Source organism: Heptranchias perlo, chromosome 8, assembly GCF_035084215.1.
Source record: "Heptranchias perlo isolate sHepPer1 chromosome 8, sHepPer1.hap1, whole genome shotgun sequence".
NCBI lineage: Eukaryota > Metazoa > Chordata > Chondrichthyes > Hexanchiformes > Hexanchidae > Heptranchias > Heptranchias perlo.
The window spans coordinates 78,118,983-78,139,312 of NC_090332.1; the positions used below are offsets into that span (position 1 = coordinate 78,118,983).

General features: G+C 41.2%; 1 protein-coding gene across 2 annotated transcripts in view; it reads left to right on the plus strand.

Moving 5' to 3' along the window:
- cfap61 (cilia and flagella associated protein 61) overlaps positions 1-20,330 on the plus strand; it is a 227,752-nt gene that overhangs the window by 16,415 nt on the left and 191,007 nt on the right. The window contains exons 2-6 of one of the 2 annotated variants that reach the window (XM_067989400.1): positions 4,339-4,488; positions 8,003-8,153; positions 12,753-12,829; positions 14,449-14,516; positions 14,649-14,772. In XM_067989400.1, coding sequence (XP_067845501.1) covers positions 4,346-4,488; positions 8,003-8,153; positions 12,753-12,829; positions 14,449-14,516; positions 14,649-14,772 — 563 coding nt within the window. In that variant the 5' untranslated portion in view covers positions 4,339-4,345. Of the gene's footprint in view, positions 1-4,338; positions 4,489-8,002; positions 8,154-8,989; positions 9,069-12,752; positions 12,830-14,448; positions 14,517-14,648; positions 14,773-20,330 lie in introns of those variants that run through there. The other variant, XM_067989401.1, reaches the window with a different exon arrangement.

Here is a 20,330-nt window from a genome sequence, read left to right on the forward strand (position 1 = left end):
TAAAAGATTTATCGTTCACTTCAAGCATGCTACCTCGTAGATTACTTCAAACATAAGGTCAAGTTTAAGTTTATAGAAGTGTGGGCTTGCCTGCGGAAGTGATCCTTTGCCCTAGGCACAAGAGAAAGTAGCAATAGAACGCCTAAATCATAACAATTGCATCAGTTATAACATGAGACAATTAAAATGCAACTAGGAATATATTCGGGCACAAATCTGGTTTTAGGTTTATTTGGTTGATCTATTGTAATCGTTTTTTGTTCCTTGTTCCTCTAATCTTCAGCAAGCTTAACTGTGAAGTAGAGAATGTATATACTATGCAGTAGCTACAAACCTGTTATTCTATATGAGTTGTTTTTTGGATTTAGAGCACTCCTTATTACTTTATTCATAAATTAATATTTTCTGGTGAAGTTTTATGTTCACCGAGGTGAGGAATGTCAGTGCTGGGGAATGCCAGTGTCAACATTTCAGTGTAGGTATAGATGCAGAGGTGACTTCCTTTGCCTGAGTCTCAACAATGTATTTATACTACCCCACACCAACGTTACATTTCCGTTTTCCATACCAGCTATGTTTCTGCATGGGTAGCCTAGTGGTCATGGTACTGGACAACAACAACTTGTATTTATATAGCGCCTTTAACCTAGTAAAATGTCCCAAGGCGCTTCATAGGAGCGATTTTTGGGCCAGATACGGAGATATTAGGACCAGTGACCTTGAATTTACCTTGACCAGGTAAATTTGAAGGAGCGTCTTAAAGGAGGAGAGAGAAGCAGAGAGGTTTAGAGAAGTAATTCCAGAGCTTAGGGCCTAGGCAGCTGAAGGCACGGCCACCAATGGTGGAGTGAAGAAAATCGGGGATGACCAAAAGGCTAGAATTGGAGAAGCGCAGAGATGTCAGAGGCGGTTACAGAGATAAGGTGGAGTGAGGCCATGGATGGATTTGAAAACAAGGATGAGAATTTTAAAATCGAAGCCTTGCCGGACCATAAGCCAGTGTAGGTCAGTGAGCAAAGGACTGATGGGCGAACAGGACAGTACAAGTTAGGATACGGGCGGCAGTGTTTTGGATGAGCTCAAGTTTACAGAGGGTGCAAGTTGGGAGGCTGGCCAGGAGCGCATTGGAATAGTTGAGTCTAGAGGTAACAAAGGCATGGATGAGGGCATCAGCAGCAGATGAGCTGAGGCAGTGGCGGAGATGGGCGATGTTTTGGAGGTGGAAGTAGGTGGTCTTGATGCTGGAAAGGATATGGGGTTGGAAGTTCAGCTCCGGGTCAAATAGGACGCCGAGGTTGCAAACAGCCTGGTTCAGCCTCAGATAGTGGCTGGGGAGAAGGATGGAGTCGGTGGCTAGGGAATGGAATTTGTGGCCGGGACTGAAGACAATGGCTTCGGTCTTCCCAATATTTAATTGGAGGAAGTTTCTGCTCATTCATTGCTGGATATCGGGCAAGCAGCGTGACAAATCAGAGGCAGTGGAGGGATTGAGAGAGATGGTGGTGAGGTAGAGCTGGGTGTCGTCAGCGTACATGTGGAACCTGATGTTGTGTTTTCAGATGATGTCACCATGGGGCAGCTTGTAGATGAGAAATAGGAGGGGGCCAAGGATAGACTCTTGGGGGACTCCAGAGGTAATGGAGTGGGAAGAGAAGCCATTGCAGGTGATTCTCTGGCTATGACTGGATAGATAGGAATGTAACCAGGCGAAGGCAGTCCCACCTGCTGGACAATGGAGGAGAGACATTGGAGGAGGATGGTGTGGTCAACCGTGTCAAAGGCTGCAGATCCCAGACTCCGCCATCACCATCCCTGGTTATGTCTTATCCCATTGACAGGATCCCATGGGGGCATTATGATACACAGTCAGGTGGGAGTGGTCTGGGACATGAAGTCTAATGGCTTCAGGTAAAACAAGATCCTGCTGCTCACCACTTACCACACCCCCTTCAACTGATAAATCAGAACTCCCCCATGTAAAAAAGCTTACCAGAATCCAATTTGTTTAAACCTTTCATAATGTTAAACACTTCTATCATATTCCCATGGCCTTCTCTGTTCAAGAAAGAAAAGACCTAGGGTAGTCAATCTTTCCTCATACTTCTTTCTCTTAAGTTCTAGGACCAACTGTGTCGCCTGACTCTGTACTCACTCCAGTAACTGAATATCCTTTTTGAAATGGAGAGACCAAAACTGCATGCAGGGAAGCGTCCTGTGCCCAGCCATCTTCAGCTACTTCATCAATGACCTTCCCTCTGTCATGTCAGGAGTGATGCTATTGGCTGACTTTTCCACAGTCTTTAGCTCCATTCACAGCTCTTCTAATGATGAAACAACCCATGTTAGCCTACAGCAGGATGTGGATAACATCCAGACTTGAGCTGACAAGTGGTAGATAGCATTTGTGCCAATAAGTGCCAGGTAATGATCATCTCAAATAAGAGAAACTCAGCCATCTCTCCTTTACCTTCAATGACACCACTATTGCCGTGTGTCCCACCATCAACATGCTGGGGGTCACAATTGACCAGAATCTGAACTAGACCAGTCTCATCATCACTGTAGCTACTAGAGCAGGGCAGAAGCTGCATGTCAGCCTTGGTAGAGTAGCACTCTCGTCTCTGAGTCAGATGGTTGTGGATTCAAGTCCCACTCCAGACTGTGCTGGTCATTATTTGTTCCTCAACCAACATCACTAAAAAAACAGATTATTTAGTCATTATCTCATTGCTGTTTATTGGACCTTGCTCTGGGCAAATTGGCTGCTGCATTTCCTACATTACATGAGTGACTACATTCAAAAATACTTCATTGGTGTAAAGTTCTTGAACTACCAATTTGATTGCAAATAATCTTTATTGAGTTCGACTGAGTCTTGAGCAATTCACTTGAGTAAGACACTCAATGTCTTAAGCAATTGTCATACAGAGAAATAAACGACATTACCCGCTTTTGCTCTGGATAGAGAACGTAACCTTTGTCGATTCTTTTGTTCTTGATTCTCTCTACGAATTGTGAAGGAAAGGTTAAGATCTTTATAGGGCTCTAGTCACACACAGCCATCCCTTAAAAGGAGTTGTTTTTCAGTTTCCTAACTGTTGATCATTGTCTTGTTTGTTTGTCATATAGGCTACCCTCTTATCTGAGCGATCACTGATCCCTTATTCAGCATTCTTTGCTAACAAAAGATACCTCCTTGCTGACAAAGCATTTTCCTGCTAACTGTCATCCATACCCTGAAGAATTCTGGGAATGAGCAACTTGACCATTTTATTATTTCTAGCTACAGTACAAGTCTACAAACTGTTTATAAGTCAAAAGAAAGCAAAAACCTTAATCATATGAGATTAAACCAAATCCTGATCCTACGTATATAAGAATAGGGTATCTTACAATTGGTTGCAAAATGCTTTAGGACGTCTTGAGGTTGTGAAAGGCGCTGTATAAATGCAAGTTCTTTCTTATTTATTCTGACCAGTGGCCTACTCCCTGACCTCTCAAAATGCCTCCATATCTACAAAACTCAAGTCATAAGTGTGATAGAATAGTTGCCACTCGCCTGGATGGGTACCATTAAAACAACGCGCAAGAAGCTATATGCCATCCAGGATAGAGCAGTTTGCTTGATTAGTGTCCCTGCCACTGAAGTCAGCATCCACCCTCTCCACCAGCACGCTATGGTTGCAGTATATGCGATCTACAGGATGCAGTAGAGCAACTTACCACGGTTTCTTCGACAGCACCTCCCTTCCCTGTGACTTCAACCACCGAGAAGGACAACAGCAGCATTGCCAAGGGAGCACGGTCACCTCTAAGTTCGCTCCAACTCTGACACCATCGTGACTTGGTTATATATCACTGTTCCTTCCTCACTGATAGGGCAGCATCCTAGAATTACCTACCTAACACCATTGTGGAGCACCATCACTACAAGGAATTTTGTTGAAACTGCCCAAACTTAGTTCACTTAGGACCTCAAAGCCATCCTACCAGTCTGGTATTCTCTGTTGGGTTGGAGAGGAAATGTGGCTGTTGTCTTTGGTCACCTCATCTGTTATTTCCTCCTTTTAATAACCCTCTAAAATATAATAATGACTCAGTTACGGACAATTTTAATTGAGGCTTGCAATGCCTAATATAATAGTTAATTTACGCCCGTGGAAATATAGTGGCTATTGTAGGTAAGTTATTTTAAGGTTATTGTGCACAATGATCATTTAATGTGAATGAATACATGTGACAGAAAAGTTTGTTCTAACTGCTGTTAAAACCTTGAGTAAATGTTCTCATGAAATTCTGTGACTTTCAGTTCCATGTTTGTACACTCTTCTTTAACAGAACAACGATGACAACTATATATACGACAAGTGGAGGAAGCCTAGTAATAAATGTCAGACGATCAGAATCTCGAGATGCTCATCAGATTATGAAACTGTTCACCTCAAATACAAGCACCATGTTTGGAAGAATTAATGTCCTCTATCTGCTGTATGTATCTGTAAAGAATATCTTCAGTAATAAGCTCTGAAATAAGCAGTTTCCATGGAAGCATGCATGGCTGATATATCTGCTTCTTAGTAATTTAGTTGCAATACTGCAACTATGAGGACAAAAAGGCCACCTGTTGGAAATAATTACAGCTCAAATTGACTGCTCTTAATTTCCTTTTATCCTGTGCTAAGGTTCCAGGGCTACACAGGAAAGATTGCAAACCAATGTAGATGGATTTAACAGGCATGCACCTATTTTAGAGCTCATTTCGCCCTATAACACAATGCCCTTTCCTGCACCATTCTCCATCTGGAAGGGCAGGCCAAGCAATTTATTGCTAGGTTCCTGTCAGTGGTGCTCCTAAGCCACTAGACGTGCAAGAGAGCAGCTCAGTTTGATTCTCTTTGCACTTTCCTTCTACTTCCCCACAGGAAGGCACTTCACCTCTCTTAACTTCCTCATGGCCATTCTGAGATTAGGAACTTGCTGTGTTCCTGGGTCTCCCTACAAATTTGTACTAGTTTATATATTTATTGGAATATAATATCATTGTGTAAAAGTTATGGGTGAGATTTCCACCCAATTCGTATTCAATGGAATCTTTTTATGTAACAATATAACAAAAAAATAATAAAATGGTTGGGACAACTATGATGTGTCAGTCAAACGACAATCCTAATCAATAGTGACGCTATTATTCTGTGGAAACAGTACAACTGTTAAACTATCTATCATTATAAACATGTCTTAAAACGTGTATTCATTCTTATACAAACATTTAGATTTGCTGCAACTTTTACTACCTCAAGTTGCCAGCAATGGGCTTTGTAACTATTTTAGAATGTAAAGATTAAAAAGCTTCCTCATGTACGAAGAGTAATTAAGTTGGCACACAATTAATACAGAAGGTAAGGCAATCCTTTTTTAAAAAATAATTGTGAGGCAATAATGTAATAGGATGTGTTATTTTTATGAAGTTTTCAAACTTGCAGAAAAGGACTGCTTTTTGAAAGAAGAGGATGGGGCAAATAATTATAGGTTTTTTCCAAATATTTCCTTCCTGCATTATAATCAGGACACCTATGAGGAGCTAGTTTGCACCCAGCCTAGATTATCTGCTCAGGTCTCTGGAGTGCGATTTGAACACACGACCTTCTGACTCAGAGGGGAGAGTGCTTCAACTAAGCCAAGGCTGACACTGAATTAATAGTGCTCTAAACTCTCCGGGGGAAAAATTCGTTATGGTCCGTTTTCGAGTGCATAACTGACGAACAGCAAGCAGTGCGATCCGAACTGGGAGGCCCAAGGATCGCCTGATATTGGACCTCTGGCCTCATTTTAATAATTGCAACGAGATGCTGTTGCGTTTCCAGAGGCAGCTCGCTTTTCCACAAGCCAATTTGTGCAGTTCGACTCACCGGCAGCGGCACTCAGATAAGTCCTGGGAGGTGGGAGGAAGGAGAATGGAAGGGGGACAATCGCAGCCGGCAGTGGCCCTCAGGTAAGTCCCTGGAGGCAGGAGGAAGGAGAATGGAAGGGGGACTATCGCAGCCAGCAGTGGCTCTCAGGAGTGCTGTGAAGTCGGGAGGAGCACTCCTGATTCTTCTGGCTACACATCAAAGTTTTAAAAAAAACATACTTTTCATTGGCGGCTGCTTGTTGGGCCGCATCCACGGCAGGAAAACCTAAGCGGAACAAGCCCGAGGTCTGCTTTGCTCAGGCCAGCCCAATTTCAGTAAGGGGTCCTAAAACAGACGGTAGGCCCCTAATTAACATATGCATGGGGCTCACCGCCTGTTTTAGGCAGGTGCCAGGGACGCAATATGTGGTCAGTCGTATTTAAGACATCTTTGGGGTGTGGCTCATGACCCTACAAAATTGGTCACAAAAATGGGTACAACAAGGCAAATTTCTGCCCCACCATGCTTTATTTGTTAATGATTCTTGGGTTTTATTTGTTGGTTTGATATTTGCAAGCAACCATTTGCTAAAAGAAACTATCTTAAGACAGGTCTTTAATAAATCGTATAATATTTAGCAACATAACTTTGAATAAATAATCATTACATTTGTTACTTTATAACAACAACAACTTGCATTTATACGATGCCTTTAACGTAGTAAAACACCCCAAGGTGCTTCACAGGAGTGATATCAGTCAAAATTTAACACTGACCCATGTATAGTGATATTAGGAGAGGTGAGGAGGTAGGTTTTAAGGAGCTTCTTAAAGGAAGAGAGAGAGGTAGAGAGGTTTAGGGAAGGAATTCCAGAGCTTGAGGCCTAGGCAGCTGAAGGCATGCCCGCCAATGGAGGGGCGAAGGAAATCGGGGATGCACAAGAGGCCAGAATTGGAACAGAGATCTCGGAGGGTTGTTGGGCTGGAGGAGGTTACAGAGATAAATAGGGATAAAACTATGGAAGGATTTGAACACAAGGATGAGAATTTTAAATTTGAGGCATTGCTGCACCTGCGAGCACAGGGGTGATGGGTGAGCAGGACTTGGTGCGAGTTAGGATACGGGCAGCAGAGCTTTGGATGAGCTCAAGTTTATGAAGGGTGCAAGGTGGGAGGCCGGCCGGGAGAGCATTGGAATAGTCGAGTTTAGGAGGTAACAAATGCATGGGTGAGGGTTTCAGCAGCAGATGGGCTGAGGCGGGGCGGAAATGAGCGATGTTACGGAGGTGGAAGTAGGTGGTTTTGGTGATGGAGAGGATATGGGAACATGGGGTCGGAAGTTCAGCTCCGGGACAAATAGGACGCCAAAGGTGTGAACAGTCTGGCTCAGCCTCAGACAGTGGCCAGGGAGGGCGCTGGAATCGGTGTCTAGAATGGAGTTTGTGGCGGAGTTATAGAAAAGCTTATCTTGAAATCTCCAAAGAATGATATATACCTTTATACGAACATACAAAATTGATGGGCAGGGAAAGACCAGCTGGTCCATCAAGCCTGCCCCACACCATGATGACCAGGCCATCATAGCTAGACCATTATGGTTCTATGTAGTATACAACAGGCAAAATAAGTGTCTGCCTTGGCTCTGTGGTAGCACTCTCACCTCTGAGCCAGAAGGTTGTGGGTTCAAGTCCTACTCCAGAGATTTGAGCACATAATCTAGCCTCAGTGCAGTATTGAGAGAGTGCTGCAATTTCAGAGGTGCTGACTTTTGGATGACACGTTATACCGAGGCCATCTCTGCCGTTTCAGGTGGACGTAAAAGACCCCATGGCAATATTCGAAGAAGAGCAGGGGTGCTCTTCCTGGTGCCCTGGCCAAATTTATGCCCCAACCAACAACACTAAAACTAATTATCTAGTCAGTTTCTCATTGCTGTGTGTGGGACCTTGCTCTGTGCAAATTGGCTGCCACCTATTACAACAGTGACTACACTTCAAATGTACTTCATTGCCTGCAAAGTGCTTTGGGATGTCCTGAGGTTATGAAAGGCACTATATAAGTGCAAGTTCTTTCTTTTTTTAACACTTCTGTTTTATTTCCTTGCACTTTTAGTGAAAGGGCAAATCTATCGGTGACTGTAGAAAATGAGAAGAATGAAGTTATAGCTCATGCTGCCTTCTTAGATTATCCAAATGTAGAGGCTGTCAAACAAAACAACTGGGAACCCTGGCTGTATTCGTATGCTCATAGTACAAAATGCACAGTGAGTTGAAACCAGAAATTACTCAATATTACCAAATCTTAAATATAATACCTACTGCATTGACAACATGTTTTTATTATTACAATAAATATGTTTCCTGTTAATGTTTTCATTACTTGCTAATTAGCATAATGATAAAGTAATTTAAGGGAGTCATGTATTTTTGTTTCAATGTTGTCAGTAGGATTTTAGCAAAGCATAATAATGGGTATATAAATCTTTTATGCAGCATTTACTTGAATTGTGAAGAATACCCTGAAAAGCAACCTTTATAGATTTTCTCCTTCCATATCTGGGCAGTGTCTGAAGAGAGCATTTTGAACTATATAATACTAGGGTGAAGTTTGTCATTGGTTATAAGTTTGTCATTGGTGACAGACTAACAGTATCACACAATATTAAAGGGTACAGACTTAAATGTGATTTTTTAAAAATCTATGCCAAATAAATGGTGACAACACTGACGTTCCCCAAAATACATACCTTTATCATCCCAAGGAAATCCTAAAATGGTCCATCTCAAAAAAATATTTTAGTATGTCTGACTGAAGTAGTAGCCAACAAAACAATATATGTTTTTGCAAGATTAACAACGTGGACTAAACACATGTGCAGTAATGTCTGAATTATATTAGAATTAATATCATTATGTCTTGTCATCTATCAGCATTTCTTATGAAGAGTCCCATGTTAATTTGGTCCACACCCTATTGTATTTGTAATTATTTGTGACAACTGTAGGTGACACTCTAATAGGGTTTTCTTATTTAGAGCACTCAGCACTGGAGCTATTTCTGTGGGTACCTATCTCTGAGAATAACTCTACAACTTCTCAGTGAATGCGAAATAGGATCTTCGTTCTGTCCGTGAGAAATTAGCCCCATTGCTCTACACAGTGATCTTCATGGCCCTATGGTGAGTTTGGTCCCTGGGCCAAAGTCTCCACCTGACCTGCAATCACATCCCTTGTGTCCAGCTGGGCACTGTATCGCATTGCTTGTTGGGGGCCCTGTTCTAAGGTCTTTTACTGAAAGGAGGCAACAATTCCAAACTTTCGTTTCATGAATTTGAGTCCATTGAAAGCACTATCAGAGACAGGCGATTAATTTTTTTTTTATTTGTAAGCACACATTAATCCGAACATTATCGATGAATTTCACAACTGTTCGTTGTGTATGCAGCCACACTAAGGTTATTGTCAATCCGCAAGAGAACTTAAGAGTAGTTTATAAAAATTGCATGTAATTTTGCGTAATTCATCACATGCCCCCCCCACTCCCCAGCTTTTCTCCTTCATTTCCTCCTCCTTCCTTCTTGTCCCCTGCTTCCCCTCTTTCTCTCCATCTTCCCTTCCCCCATTTCCCCTGCCTCTGTCTCCCTTCCTCCTTTTCCCTCCTTCGTCCTCCTTTCCCTCCCCTTCAACCTCATACCCTTCTCTCTCTTTTCCTTTTCTCCCCTTTCTTTTCCTGTCCCCTTCCTCCTCTTCTCTTTTTTCCCCTTCCTCTCCCTCACTTCCTTCCTCCTGCTTTGGCAACTCCTCCCCTTTTCCTCCCTTCCCTCTTTCTTTCCTCCCCAGTTCCCTACCTCCCTTTTCCCTTTCTCTCCCACCCTTCCTCCCCCCTCCTTTCCCCTTCCTTTCTTCTCCTTCCCTCTCTGATTTTTCTCTCCTCCTCCTCCTCCTCTGCTCCCTTCTCCTCCTCTTTCCACCCTTTTCACTACTCCCCTGCCTTAGTCCAGTTATCCTCCTGCTCTCTAACCCTGCTTGACCTGAAGATTGTTCTTGAGTCCCCATGTGCAAACCCATGGAAAAGCAACTAGTTTATATATTCAAATCGCTGAGTGCATCATAACATGCCATTGGTATTGCACTTGTCAGTGGTGTTGTGAGGGTCACATTTTGTGAAATGTTAAGCACAATGGTAATATTACATGACTGAGTACACTGGAATTAAAAGTAGCATGTGAAAACTTTGAGAAGAGGACGTAAACATGTGGGGCAGAAGATATAAGTAATAAATGTTGAAAACAGTAAACATTTTGTCTGCATCCCCCAAATAAAAAAATACATTTAAATTATTTATTATTTGCAATCTATCATGGTGCTGCCCTGGCTTGTCCTTGTTTTTTCATACACCTTGGACTCTAGGAAATTTCCTCAGAGCTATCCCACTCCATCTCACTGCTGGTTTGGTGCTCGGCTTTCAACCTTCCTCTTACTATTCTGCTGCTGGTACAGCATTGCAGCATTTCTAACACTCAAGTCCCTCTTGAGGACCAATTTTTATGATAAGCTTGACAGAGCCAAGCCTGGATACCTCCGTATCACTGTGCACCACAAACAAGTTCACCCTCAATTTGGCAATGCACCCATGAGTATATTATCTTGCATGCTACACACCCTAATCAGAAAATTATCATGCATCAGGGCTAAACCAAGGATGGAGAGACGGAAGGGGAAGTGATCAGGGGAGAGGAGGATGAGGGGGAGAGGTAGGAAAAGAGGAGGGAATGAAAGGAATGGGAACAAGGAGAGGAAAGAGGAGGAGGATGGAGAAGAGGGAGAAGGATGAGAGGAGGGAGAAGGGAGAGGGGAAGAGGAGAGGTCGTAAAGGAGAAGGGGTTGAGAGGACAAATGGGAGAGGAGGGGAGGACAGAGTGGAGGGAGGAGATGGGGAGGGAAGGAGTGTGGTGAGGAGGAGTGAGGGGGATGGAGGATAGGAAGGGTGTGGGGATGAGGGGGTGGAGAGATGTGAGGTGGGGGAAGGAGGGGTGGTAGAGAGTGAGGGGGAGGAGGATGGAGTGGAGAGGAGACAGATAGAATCATAGAATTGTTACAGCACAGAAGGAGGCCATTCGGCCCATCGAGCCTGTGCCGGCTCTTAGTAAGAGCAATCCAGTTAGTCCCATTGCACCGCTCTCTCCCCGTAGCCCTGCAAATTTTTCCCTTCAAGTATTTATCCAATTCCTTTTTGAAAGCCACGATTGATTGCATCCACCACCCTTTCAGGGAATGCATTCCAGATCATAGCTACTCGCTGCATAAAAAAGTTTTTCCTCACGTTGCCTTTGGTTCTTTTGCCCATCACCTTAAATCTGTGTCCTCTGGTTCTCGACCCTTCCAGCAATGGGAACAGTTTCTCTTTATTTATTTTATCTAAACCTGTTATGATTTTGAACACTTCTATCAAATCTCCTCTCAACCTTCTCTGCTGTAAGGGGAACAACCCCAACTTCTTCAGTCTATCTACGTAACTGAAGTCCCTCATCCCTGGAACTATTCTAGTAAATCTTTTCTGCACCCTCTCTAAGGCCTTCACATCCTTCCTAAAGTGCAGTGTGCGGAATTGGACAAAAACTCCAGTTGTGGCCGAACCAGTGTTTTATAAAGGTTCAACGTAACTTCCTTGCTTTTGTATGCTATACCTCTATTTATAAAGTCCAGGATCCTTTATGCTTTTTTAACTGCTTTCTCAACCTGTCCTACCACCTTCAAAGATTTGTGTACATATACCCCCAGGTCTCTCTGTTCCTGCACCCCCTTTAGAATTGTACCATTTGGTTTATATTGCCTCTCCTCGTTCTTCCTACCAAAATGTATCACCTCGCACTTCTCTGAATTAAATTTTATCTGCCACGTGTTTGTGCATTCCACCAGCCTGTCTATGTCCTCTTGAAGTCTATTACTATCCTCCTCACTGTTTACTACACGTCCAAGTTTTATGTCATCTACAAATTTTGAAATTGTGCCCTGTGCACCCAAGTGCAAGTCATTAATATAAATAAAAAAAACAGTGGTCCTAGTACCGACCCCTGGGGAATACCACTGTGTACCTTCCTCCAGTCCAAAAAACAACCGTTCACCACTACTCTCTGTTTTCTGTCACTTAGCCAATTTCGTATCCATGCTGCCACTGCCGCTTTTATTCTATAGACAGGAGGAGAGCGGGTCAAGCAAGAGGGGGAGATTGGGAAGTGGGGGAGGAAAGGGGTGGGGGATGGAAAAGAAGGAGAGGGAATGTGAAAATGATCTTGTCACTCCGCTCCTGCTCTGCTCCCCTCCCTCCTTTCTTTCCCTCTGTTTTCCTCCTTTCCCTTGTCCCTCCTTTCCCTTGTCCCTCCTTTCCCTTGTCCCTCCTTTCCCTTGTCCCTCCTTTCCCTCGACCTTCCTTACCCTCGACCTTCCTTACCCTCCTCTCATCCTCACCCTCCCCATCTCTTCCTCCTTCCTCCCTCCTCACCCCTCCTCTACTGCATAATTATAATATAACAAATACTATGTGGTGGGCAAGCTGAGACTTTCATTTTAATTTGTGGACAGACATTGTGATTTATGAGTTATGTAATCAGGCATGAGTAGAGGAATTTATTCTTCATAGGTCCCACAATGTCTGAGAGACCAATTTGAATTGTTCTTTTTTCTGAAAACAAATAAATCCATGTGTCTTATGGTATCTAAAGTATGTAAGTATTATAGACTACATTTTGGATACTGGACAAATGAGACAAAGTAACATTCTATATTGCTTTTTCAAAGTTTTTTAGATTTTTCTATAGCTGATTTATGTCTTAGTACAACATATATTTTTAATGTTTTGGCAGCCTTTGAACACTCTTTTTCTGCATTTGTTTGTGGCAAAACCGGACTATGCAATTGGTTGTGCTAAAGAGATTGTCAGGTAGGTTGTGTATTAGACAGTATTTCTTAACTATAGATAATGTATGCACTCCACTACTTGGATACTCTTAGATACTGTGCTTATGAACGCAAAAAGAACTTTGCAAAGCTATTGAGTCATCTGTTATTTTAGGAGTTGTTGATCAGATATACCCTACCTCTGGGGTGGTTTGGAGCAGACAATAGGTGAGTGGGTGGGGCGGTTTTGAGCTGGAGACAGATGGGGTCGGGTCAGAGATGAAAGGGAAGGGGGATATGTGAGGTATCTCAGAGAGACTTTGAGAGATGAAATGATGTATCCAGTCAAATCCACATTATTATTTTTAAAATTCTAACAAAAATGTCACATACTATTCAGCAGTAACCTGATTCTTAACAATTCTACTCAGTGAAATATTACCCTAGAAAGGATAATATGACAAGGCACAGCTTATTTAAAAAAGGAAAGTCCATCCAGAGGGATAGTTATTGTTTAAACTATTCCCCCAATATTTATGTGAAAATATGGAATCAAAATATTCAGTTACGCGTTAAACATCCTAACCCCACAGAGATCTGCTATTTTTGCTCTTTTTTTCTTTCAGGCCGCTTGGGTGACAGTACTAATGTGGAAGAGCCAACTGCATCCTGAGTGGCTCCATTATAATGGTGGTGGCAACATTTGGCCAGCCTGAGAGCTGCTCTGGAGCCATCCAATCCTAAGAAAATAGGCTATTGGAAAAGCATGCATCAAGTTTGGTGGCTTGGGTTCAGCTCTCATCTAGTCTGAAGTTGCAGTCTGCTTGAAATGAATGGAACCACTCCAGGACATAGGTGGCTTCTCTGAGTCTCCAGAATTGGCTGGAGGGAAGGAGACCCGAAATGTAAATCTCTGCTAGATATTGGGAGACATGATGTGGAGATGCCGGTGATGGACTGGGGTGGACAAATGTAAGGAATCTTGCAACACCAGGTTATAGTCCAACAGTTTTATTTGAAAATCACAAGCTTTCGGAGGCTTTCTCCTTCGTCAGGTGACTCACCTGACGAAGGAGAAAGCCTCCGAAAGCTTGTGATTTTCAAATAAAACTGTTGGACTATAACCTGGTGTTGCAAGATTCCTTACAGATATTGGGAGAGTACTTTGAACAAAATAATACTTCCCTTATGATTTCTCAATTTGTTCTTTTAATATCTGCATTTAGTTATGGAATACTGCAGTCCTTTTGCACTGTGTGTGTGTGTGTGTGTGTGTGTGTGTCTGTGTGTGTATGCATGCATGCAAGAAAAATTGAGGTGGGAGAGAGACACACTAAGTAGCCTGTTGCCAAATGAACTGATTGGGGTCTATTGTACTATGCTAGTTTTAATGTGTGCGTGATTTACTAATTTTAGTTTCATGAAGACTTTTTTGCACTTAGATAAACGTTCGGGGTAATTATTTGATTACACCCTATTTCTGCAGATTTTCTGCCAAAGTTATGGCAGAAGATCGAGAGAACTCCTGCGGAAATAATGGTGCTTATGTACGCTGCTGTACTGTGTAAATGACATTTGTTGATTCTCGTTCTTGTGCTTCATGAACCAATGACAGAATGTGTAATTACAAAAAATATTAATTTATTTCCAATTCTACTTTAGGACCGTCTTTAACGCTGTCCGAGAACTGCACTATCTAATCCTTTCCATTCAAAAGAAAGTCACCCTAGGTAAAAGATTTTTTATGAATTGTCAGAGGTCTCATACTTCAAGTTCATTTTTTAGAAATTTGCTATTTTTTTTAAATAAAATTATTCAATCACATAAATCCAGTAATGATTTCTATCTTACTTCCACCTTAGATCCTTCTTTATATAACCTGTTTGTGCCCATGCCGCAATTTAAGAAGACAGATAGTGTGCAGTATTCGGCCTTCATCTGTTATAGACACGATTATGTTCCAGTATTACATATTCGAAAGGCCAGGTAATGGAGCTTTTGATGGATACCTTCCCTGTAGGAATACTTCATTGTCTTTTTCCAATGAATTGCTTAAAAATAATTATATATTAGGATTTGAATTTACTTACTTGATACATTCTGAAATAACAGCAAGACAGAAGAAAGAAAGAACTTGCATTTTATAATGCCTTTCACGTTCTCAAAACATCCCAAAGCATTTCACACTCAATAAATTACTTTTGAAGTGTAGTCGCTATTGTTATGTAGATAAACATAGCAGCCAATTTGTGCACAGCAAGGTGCAACAAACAGGAATAAGTGACCAGTCATTCTGTTCTGGTGGTGTTGCTGGAGCGATAAATGTTGGCTCGGACACTGGGAGAACGCCCCTGCTCTTCATATAATGCCATGGGATCTTTTATGTCCACCTGAACAAGCAAACTGGACCTCAGTTTAACGTCTCATCCAAATGATGACACCTGCCACAATGCAGCACTCCCTCAGTACTGCACTGGAGTGTCAGCCTGGATTATGTGCTCAAGTCTTGGAGTGGGGCTTCAACTCCTACATTCTAGCTCTGAGGCGAGAGTACTATCACTGAGCCAGCTACAACAAACAAAATTAATATCTTGGTGAACATTGGTGAATATCTTGAATTTAAAATTATCACTTAAAGTAAGTGTGTATATGTATGCTAGGGAGAGGGGATGGAAGGACACTGGAATGCTGTGGGTAGAATGGTAGGATATTAATTTCCTATTAATTCTCAAAATTGAGAGTTCCTGATCCTATCTGTGCCATCAAGAAGAGGAAAAGGGAAAAGAAACTCACAGACCAAAGCCCAGGTATTTTCTCTCGAGGAAGGAGAACATATTGGTGGGAAGGTCCTTCCACTGGCTTAAGCGTTACATTTGCAAAGATCAGGCATCAGGTCACCTGCCTATATCTTGACTGCGTAAGATTATGTGACAATGGTAAAGGGAAATAACCTTTTTACGATTAAAGGAGAAGCAAAGAAGTAAAACAATTTCTGGGTTTGAAAATACTTAATTGACATTTCATAAACTTCCAATGACCCCAAATCAGTGAATCATACAGAAGCTTTCTGGTTTTCAGTGTTTGTTTCTCAGATTTTATATTTAATTAGACAAAAAAGGCAAAATTGACATTTTAAAATGTTTCTCCTAACTACCCTGATGGTGGTTGCTTATGTTTGCGCAAAGAGGGGATCTGATCGAAAAAGGCAGGCAACAGCCCCTCCTAGGAAAAGGTGCATAAGATATTTTTAACATGAATACCAACTTTAAAATTCAGCATTAGATGCATTTTAACAGTTAAACCCCAGAATCCTCAAAATACAAAATGAATAGCTGGCCTATTTTGTTATGTTAATCTTTTAGGAGTAGCAGCTAAAAGAAGAAAAACATATGAATTTTGGTAGTAGCTTGTTTTCTACCAAAATAAATTGGTCCTATTTCTGGACTCCTGGGCCTAAAGGTACTTTTACTGATAAATGTTAACCACACTCAGCTAATGTTGAGCTGTTGCTGCTTAATACTTGGATCCACTGCTTCTTCACTTGCTGTAAATGGTAAGTTATTTGAGATAATTCAGGCTTACAACACTAACTAAGTCATTTTATCAATGCAAATGCACGTGTCTTATGATCATCATTGTTTGTCCTTCAATATCAAAGAAAACAGCCAGAATATTGTCTCATTTTTTTTCAGTGAGTTCTTTGATGACTGATAAGACCCATTTTTGCTCACAATGAGTCTCTGCAAATTGAACAGTGGACCCTGGATACACCAGGTTGAGAATCTTGATTTTCCAAGTGAATCTTCCTCAGCTGGCGTTTACATTAAGCATCAGCAATGTGATGGGCCTCATAGTGGAAGGTGCCTTTATGGATGGTTTTTTGCCATGCTTTCTTACCTTTAGCAAATTGTTTCCACTTATGGACGTCTATTTTGCACTGTTTTAGAGTCGCTTTTAAGCAATCTTTATATCTCTTGCTGACTACAATGAAATCGCTTTGCAGTTGGCAATGCGCCATAAAAGATCTTCTTCGAGATTCTTCATCAGACATTCACACCACATGACCAACCATCATTGCCGTGCCTTCGTGATCAAAGTATCTATGCCGAGCATGTCAACTTTTTTAAGAACTTTGGTGTCAGGGATTTATGTTTTGCCATCTGATCTTCATTAGTTGTCTCAGCCAGCTTAGGTGAAAATTTCATAATGTACCATGCATATGATGTCTAAGTTTCACAAACTTATGGTACCATGATGATAACGGATGAAAATGTTGACTACACAGAAGACACAACACAGGCACCTCTTATATCTCACTGAGTTTCAGTTGTTTTGGTAAAACAACATATGAAATGGAAAGATCCACATCTTGTAAACAAAATCAATGTCCATAACAAAGAACTGTCAAAAGACCTGGGGAATTATAGTTAACAAAATTTTAGAATGAAGGACACTATGGAAAATGAATTAGTGATTTGAAATTTAGGTAGATTCAAAATAGTACTTAATAGGGTGAGATAAAGTAAGGTGGGAGGAGGCTCGTGTGGAGCATAAGGATCGGCATAGACCTGTTGGGCCGAATGGCCTGTTTCTGTGCTGTAAAATTATATGTAATTCTACAATAATTGATAATCAATGGAGAAAGGCGATACAAAACTTAAACAACCAAAAAATAATCTAAATATTTATAATCGCATTTCTCCTAATGTAGTTTATTCTTTGACCATCAAGTATTTTGAGTTACCTATACCTTGCTAAAACAATGTGAACCTTCTAAAGTGTCTGCACAGCTCTTAAGGAGAACTTTCTGCACAAATAAGTCAAAGATAGAAGAGTTTAAGTAACAAAATTCAATTTGAAGTTCCTTTTGGCAATCTTAAGGTAAAATTTTATTACAATTTCATGTGACATGACAAATAGCTGTTATGAGAGTTTCAAGATGGTTGTCGAGTAAAACAACTACAACAACTATAATGCTAAAAACGTTAATGGCAATCAGCAGTTGGTGAATATAAGCAGCAATCTGTTATCTTGTTGAAATTAATGAAAAAGGAGTCATGTTTGTGCATTAAATCTAGTTGGGAGAATGATGACATTGCCACCATGAATTGAAACAACTTGGAGCAATAAACATGATAACAAGTAGGTCCATCAGATAAGCATCATTCATCACTGAAATTACTAACCCTCTTAGAAGGTGATGGGTCAACAGTGTATTATCAACATACTGCCCCCTACTGATCTTGATGCCACCCATTCATTTCATACCGATTCTGTCTGCAACCTACTCATTTTGTGAAATCACAGTTCTTTTTTGTCTTCCCATATATTGCATGCTTCTAAGAAACTTTGACATAGAAAATTAGATTAAGCCTTGACACTGGTTCTATAGAAGAAAAGAAATCACCTCTTCCAGCTTTTTGTATTACAACCTGCCAAGATGTCATGGGGCACCTTGCCTTCTTCACTACCTATCAGATATCACTGAGTTTGATTGTACTAGTATCAAACTGTATTCCTGGCTTTGTAGGCTTGATTCAAACAGACAGCTCCTTAATAACTTTATTTGTTGGGTGAACTGAATAATTTGTCCACAAATGCTGTTCTTCTTAAATTGATTACCTCCTTCAGTCTGCCTTACTCAAAGCATCACAGTGTTTCTTGAGGTCCTCGTGTGGCAAATAAAACCCCACCCTTTTAATTAACTTTTTCTCCAGTGCTTTTTCTGGCAAAATATTTGCTGCTCCAACAACCTTCCGCTTGCTATTATGCTTGACATCTTTCATCCTCTCTCCCATGCTTTCTTAACAGCGCAAATGCAAATTCTCATTCATGTCTGAACCTTTGAGTTTGACCAAATGACGTAATTTTCCACCCTTGAATATTGTTTCATATCAGTAGTTGATGGCCATTTCATTTTATTTCCCAGATAATGGGTGCTAACTCTTGTTGGCCTGTTACTTGCAGATGCTGTACTCTATGGTTAGCCTTGAGCTTTGCTTCTCCATCGACTTGCTTCCATTTGCTACATTTTCCTGTTAACAGGGTTGCATGTCTTTTTGATGCAACAAATCTTCATTCCTTTCTGCTTTGTGAAGGTTCTGCCACACACCTACTGCAGATCCAAATCCATACAATGCTATCGTCTCACTCTGGAGATGTTTTTAAAAGTAATTTTATTGAATTCTCAAAAGTATACTTGTATATATATTTTGTGAAAGTGTACATTCACACATTCTATAAAAATTTATATCCACATATATATTTTATGAAACCATCGTACAATTTGATTGCCTACTGCTTGCGGAAGAATTGCTTTGATACATCCAGGTTTCTTAGTATAAATGCGCTGGGAACAGTGCAGGTTGGGGGTGGAGGTTGAGGCAGTTTGTTTTCTCTTGGTTTCAGGTTATTAGTTAGAATGTGACAGTGTGAGGGAGAACGTCCCTATGTACTAGTGATCATCTTGATTAGTGTGCTTGCTCTTTGTTAGAGCATAAGAACATAAGAAACAGGAACAGGTGTAGGCCATATGGCCCCTTGAGCCATTCAGTAAGATCATGGCTGATCTTCGACCTCAACTCCACTTTCCCACCCTATCCCCGTATCCCTTGATTCTCTTCATGTCCAAAAATCTATCAATCTCAGTCTTGAATATACGCAATGACTAAACATCGACAGCCCACTGGGGTAGAGAATTCCAAAGATTCACAACCTCCTGAGTGAAGAAATTTTTCCTAATCTCTGTCCTAAATGGCTGACCCCTTATCTTGAGACTATGTCCCCTAGTTCTAGACTCTCCAGCCAGGGGAAACAGCTTCTTAGCATCTACCCTGTCAAGCCCTCTAAGAATTTTATACGTTTCAATGAGATTACTTCTCTTTCTTCTAAAGTCCAGAGAATATAGTCCAGTTCCACACAATCTCTCCTCGTGGGACATTGCAGGAATTGTTGTTGGATTGCTGTTCTGGGGGAAGGGTGAGTTGTACTGAGTGACCCTCCAAGACCGGAACCCAGTCTGATCTATAAAGGTAGTTTTGTAAGCTGAATATTGTTTTATATTTGTAAGTAAAGATTTGGTGCTGTATGCTCGTCAGTTTGGCTTCTTATTGTGATTATTCCAACAGTCAGCTGTAGAGGGCACTAAATACTGTCCTAAAGAATATTTACCTCAGGTTTTGAGTTCATGTTAACCATGTAGCTCAATTAAAGTCCAATTCAAGATATTGTACAGGGGTTGGAGGAAAATGCTGGAGTAAAATGATTTTATTTTTGCAGTTTGTAAGCCCACCTTTGCAAATGGCACATCCATCCTTGATAATACAGGACCAAATTCACAAGCTATCCCACTGTGTATATCTATGTTTGTCTTTCTACACGTTATGTATCTATGTTTTTTTAAAACAAACATGTACTGCAACTTTCAATGCACATAATATTCATGTATATAAACATTCTGTAGTATTCACAAGTTAATGAACAGGCCTTATAAGGCAAATGATAGCCCTGGGCAATTGCTGGGATCGCAGCCTGTGGAATTTTGG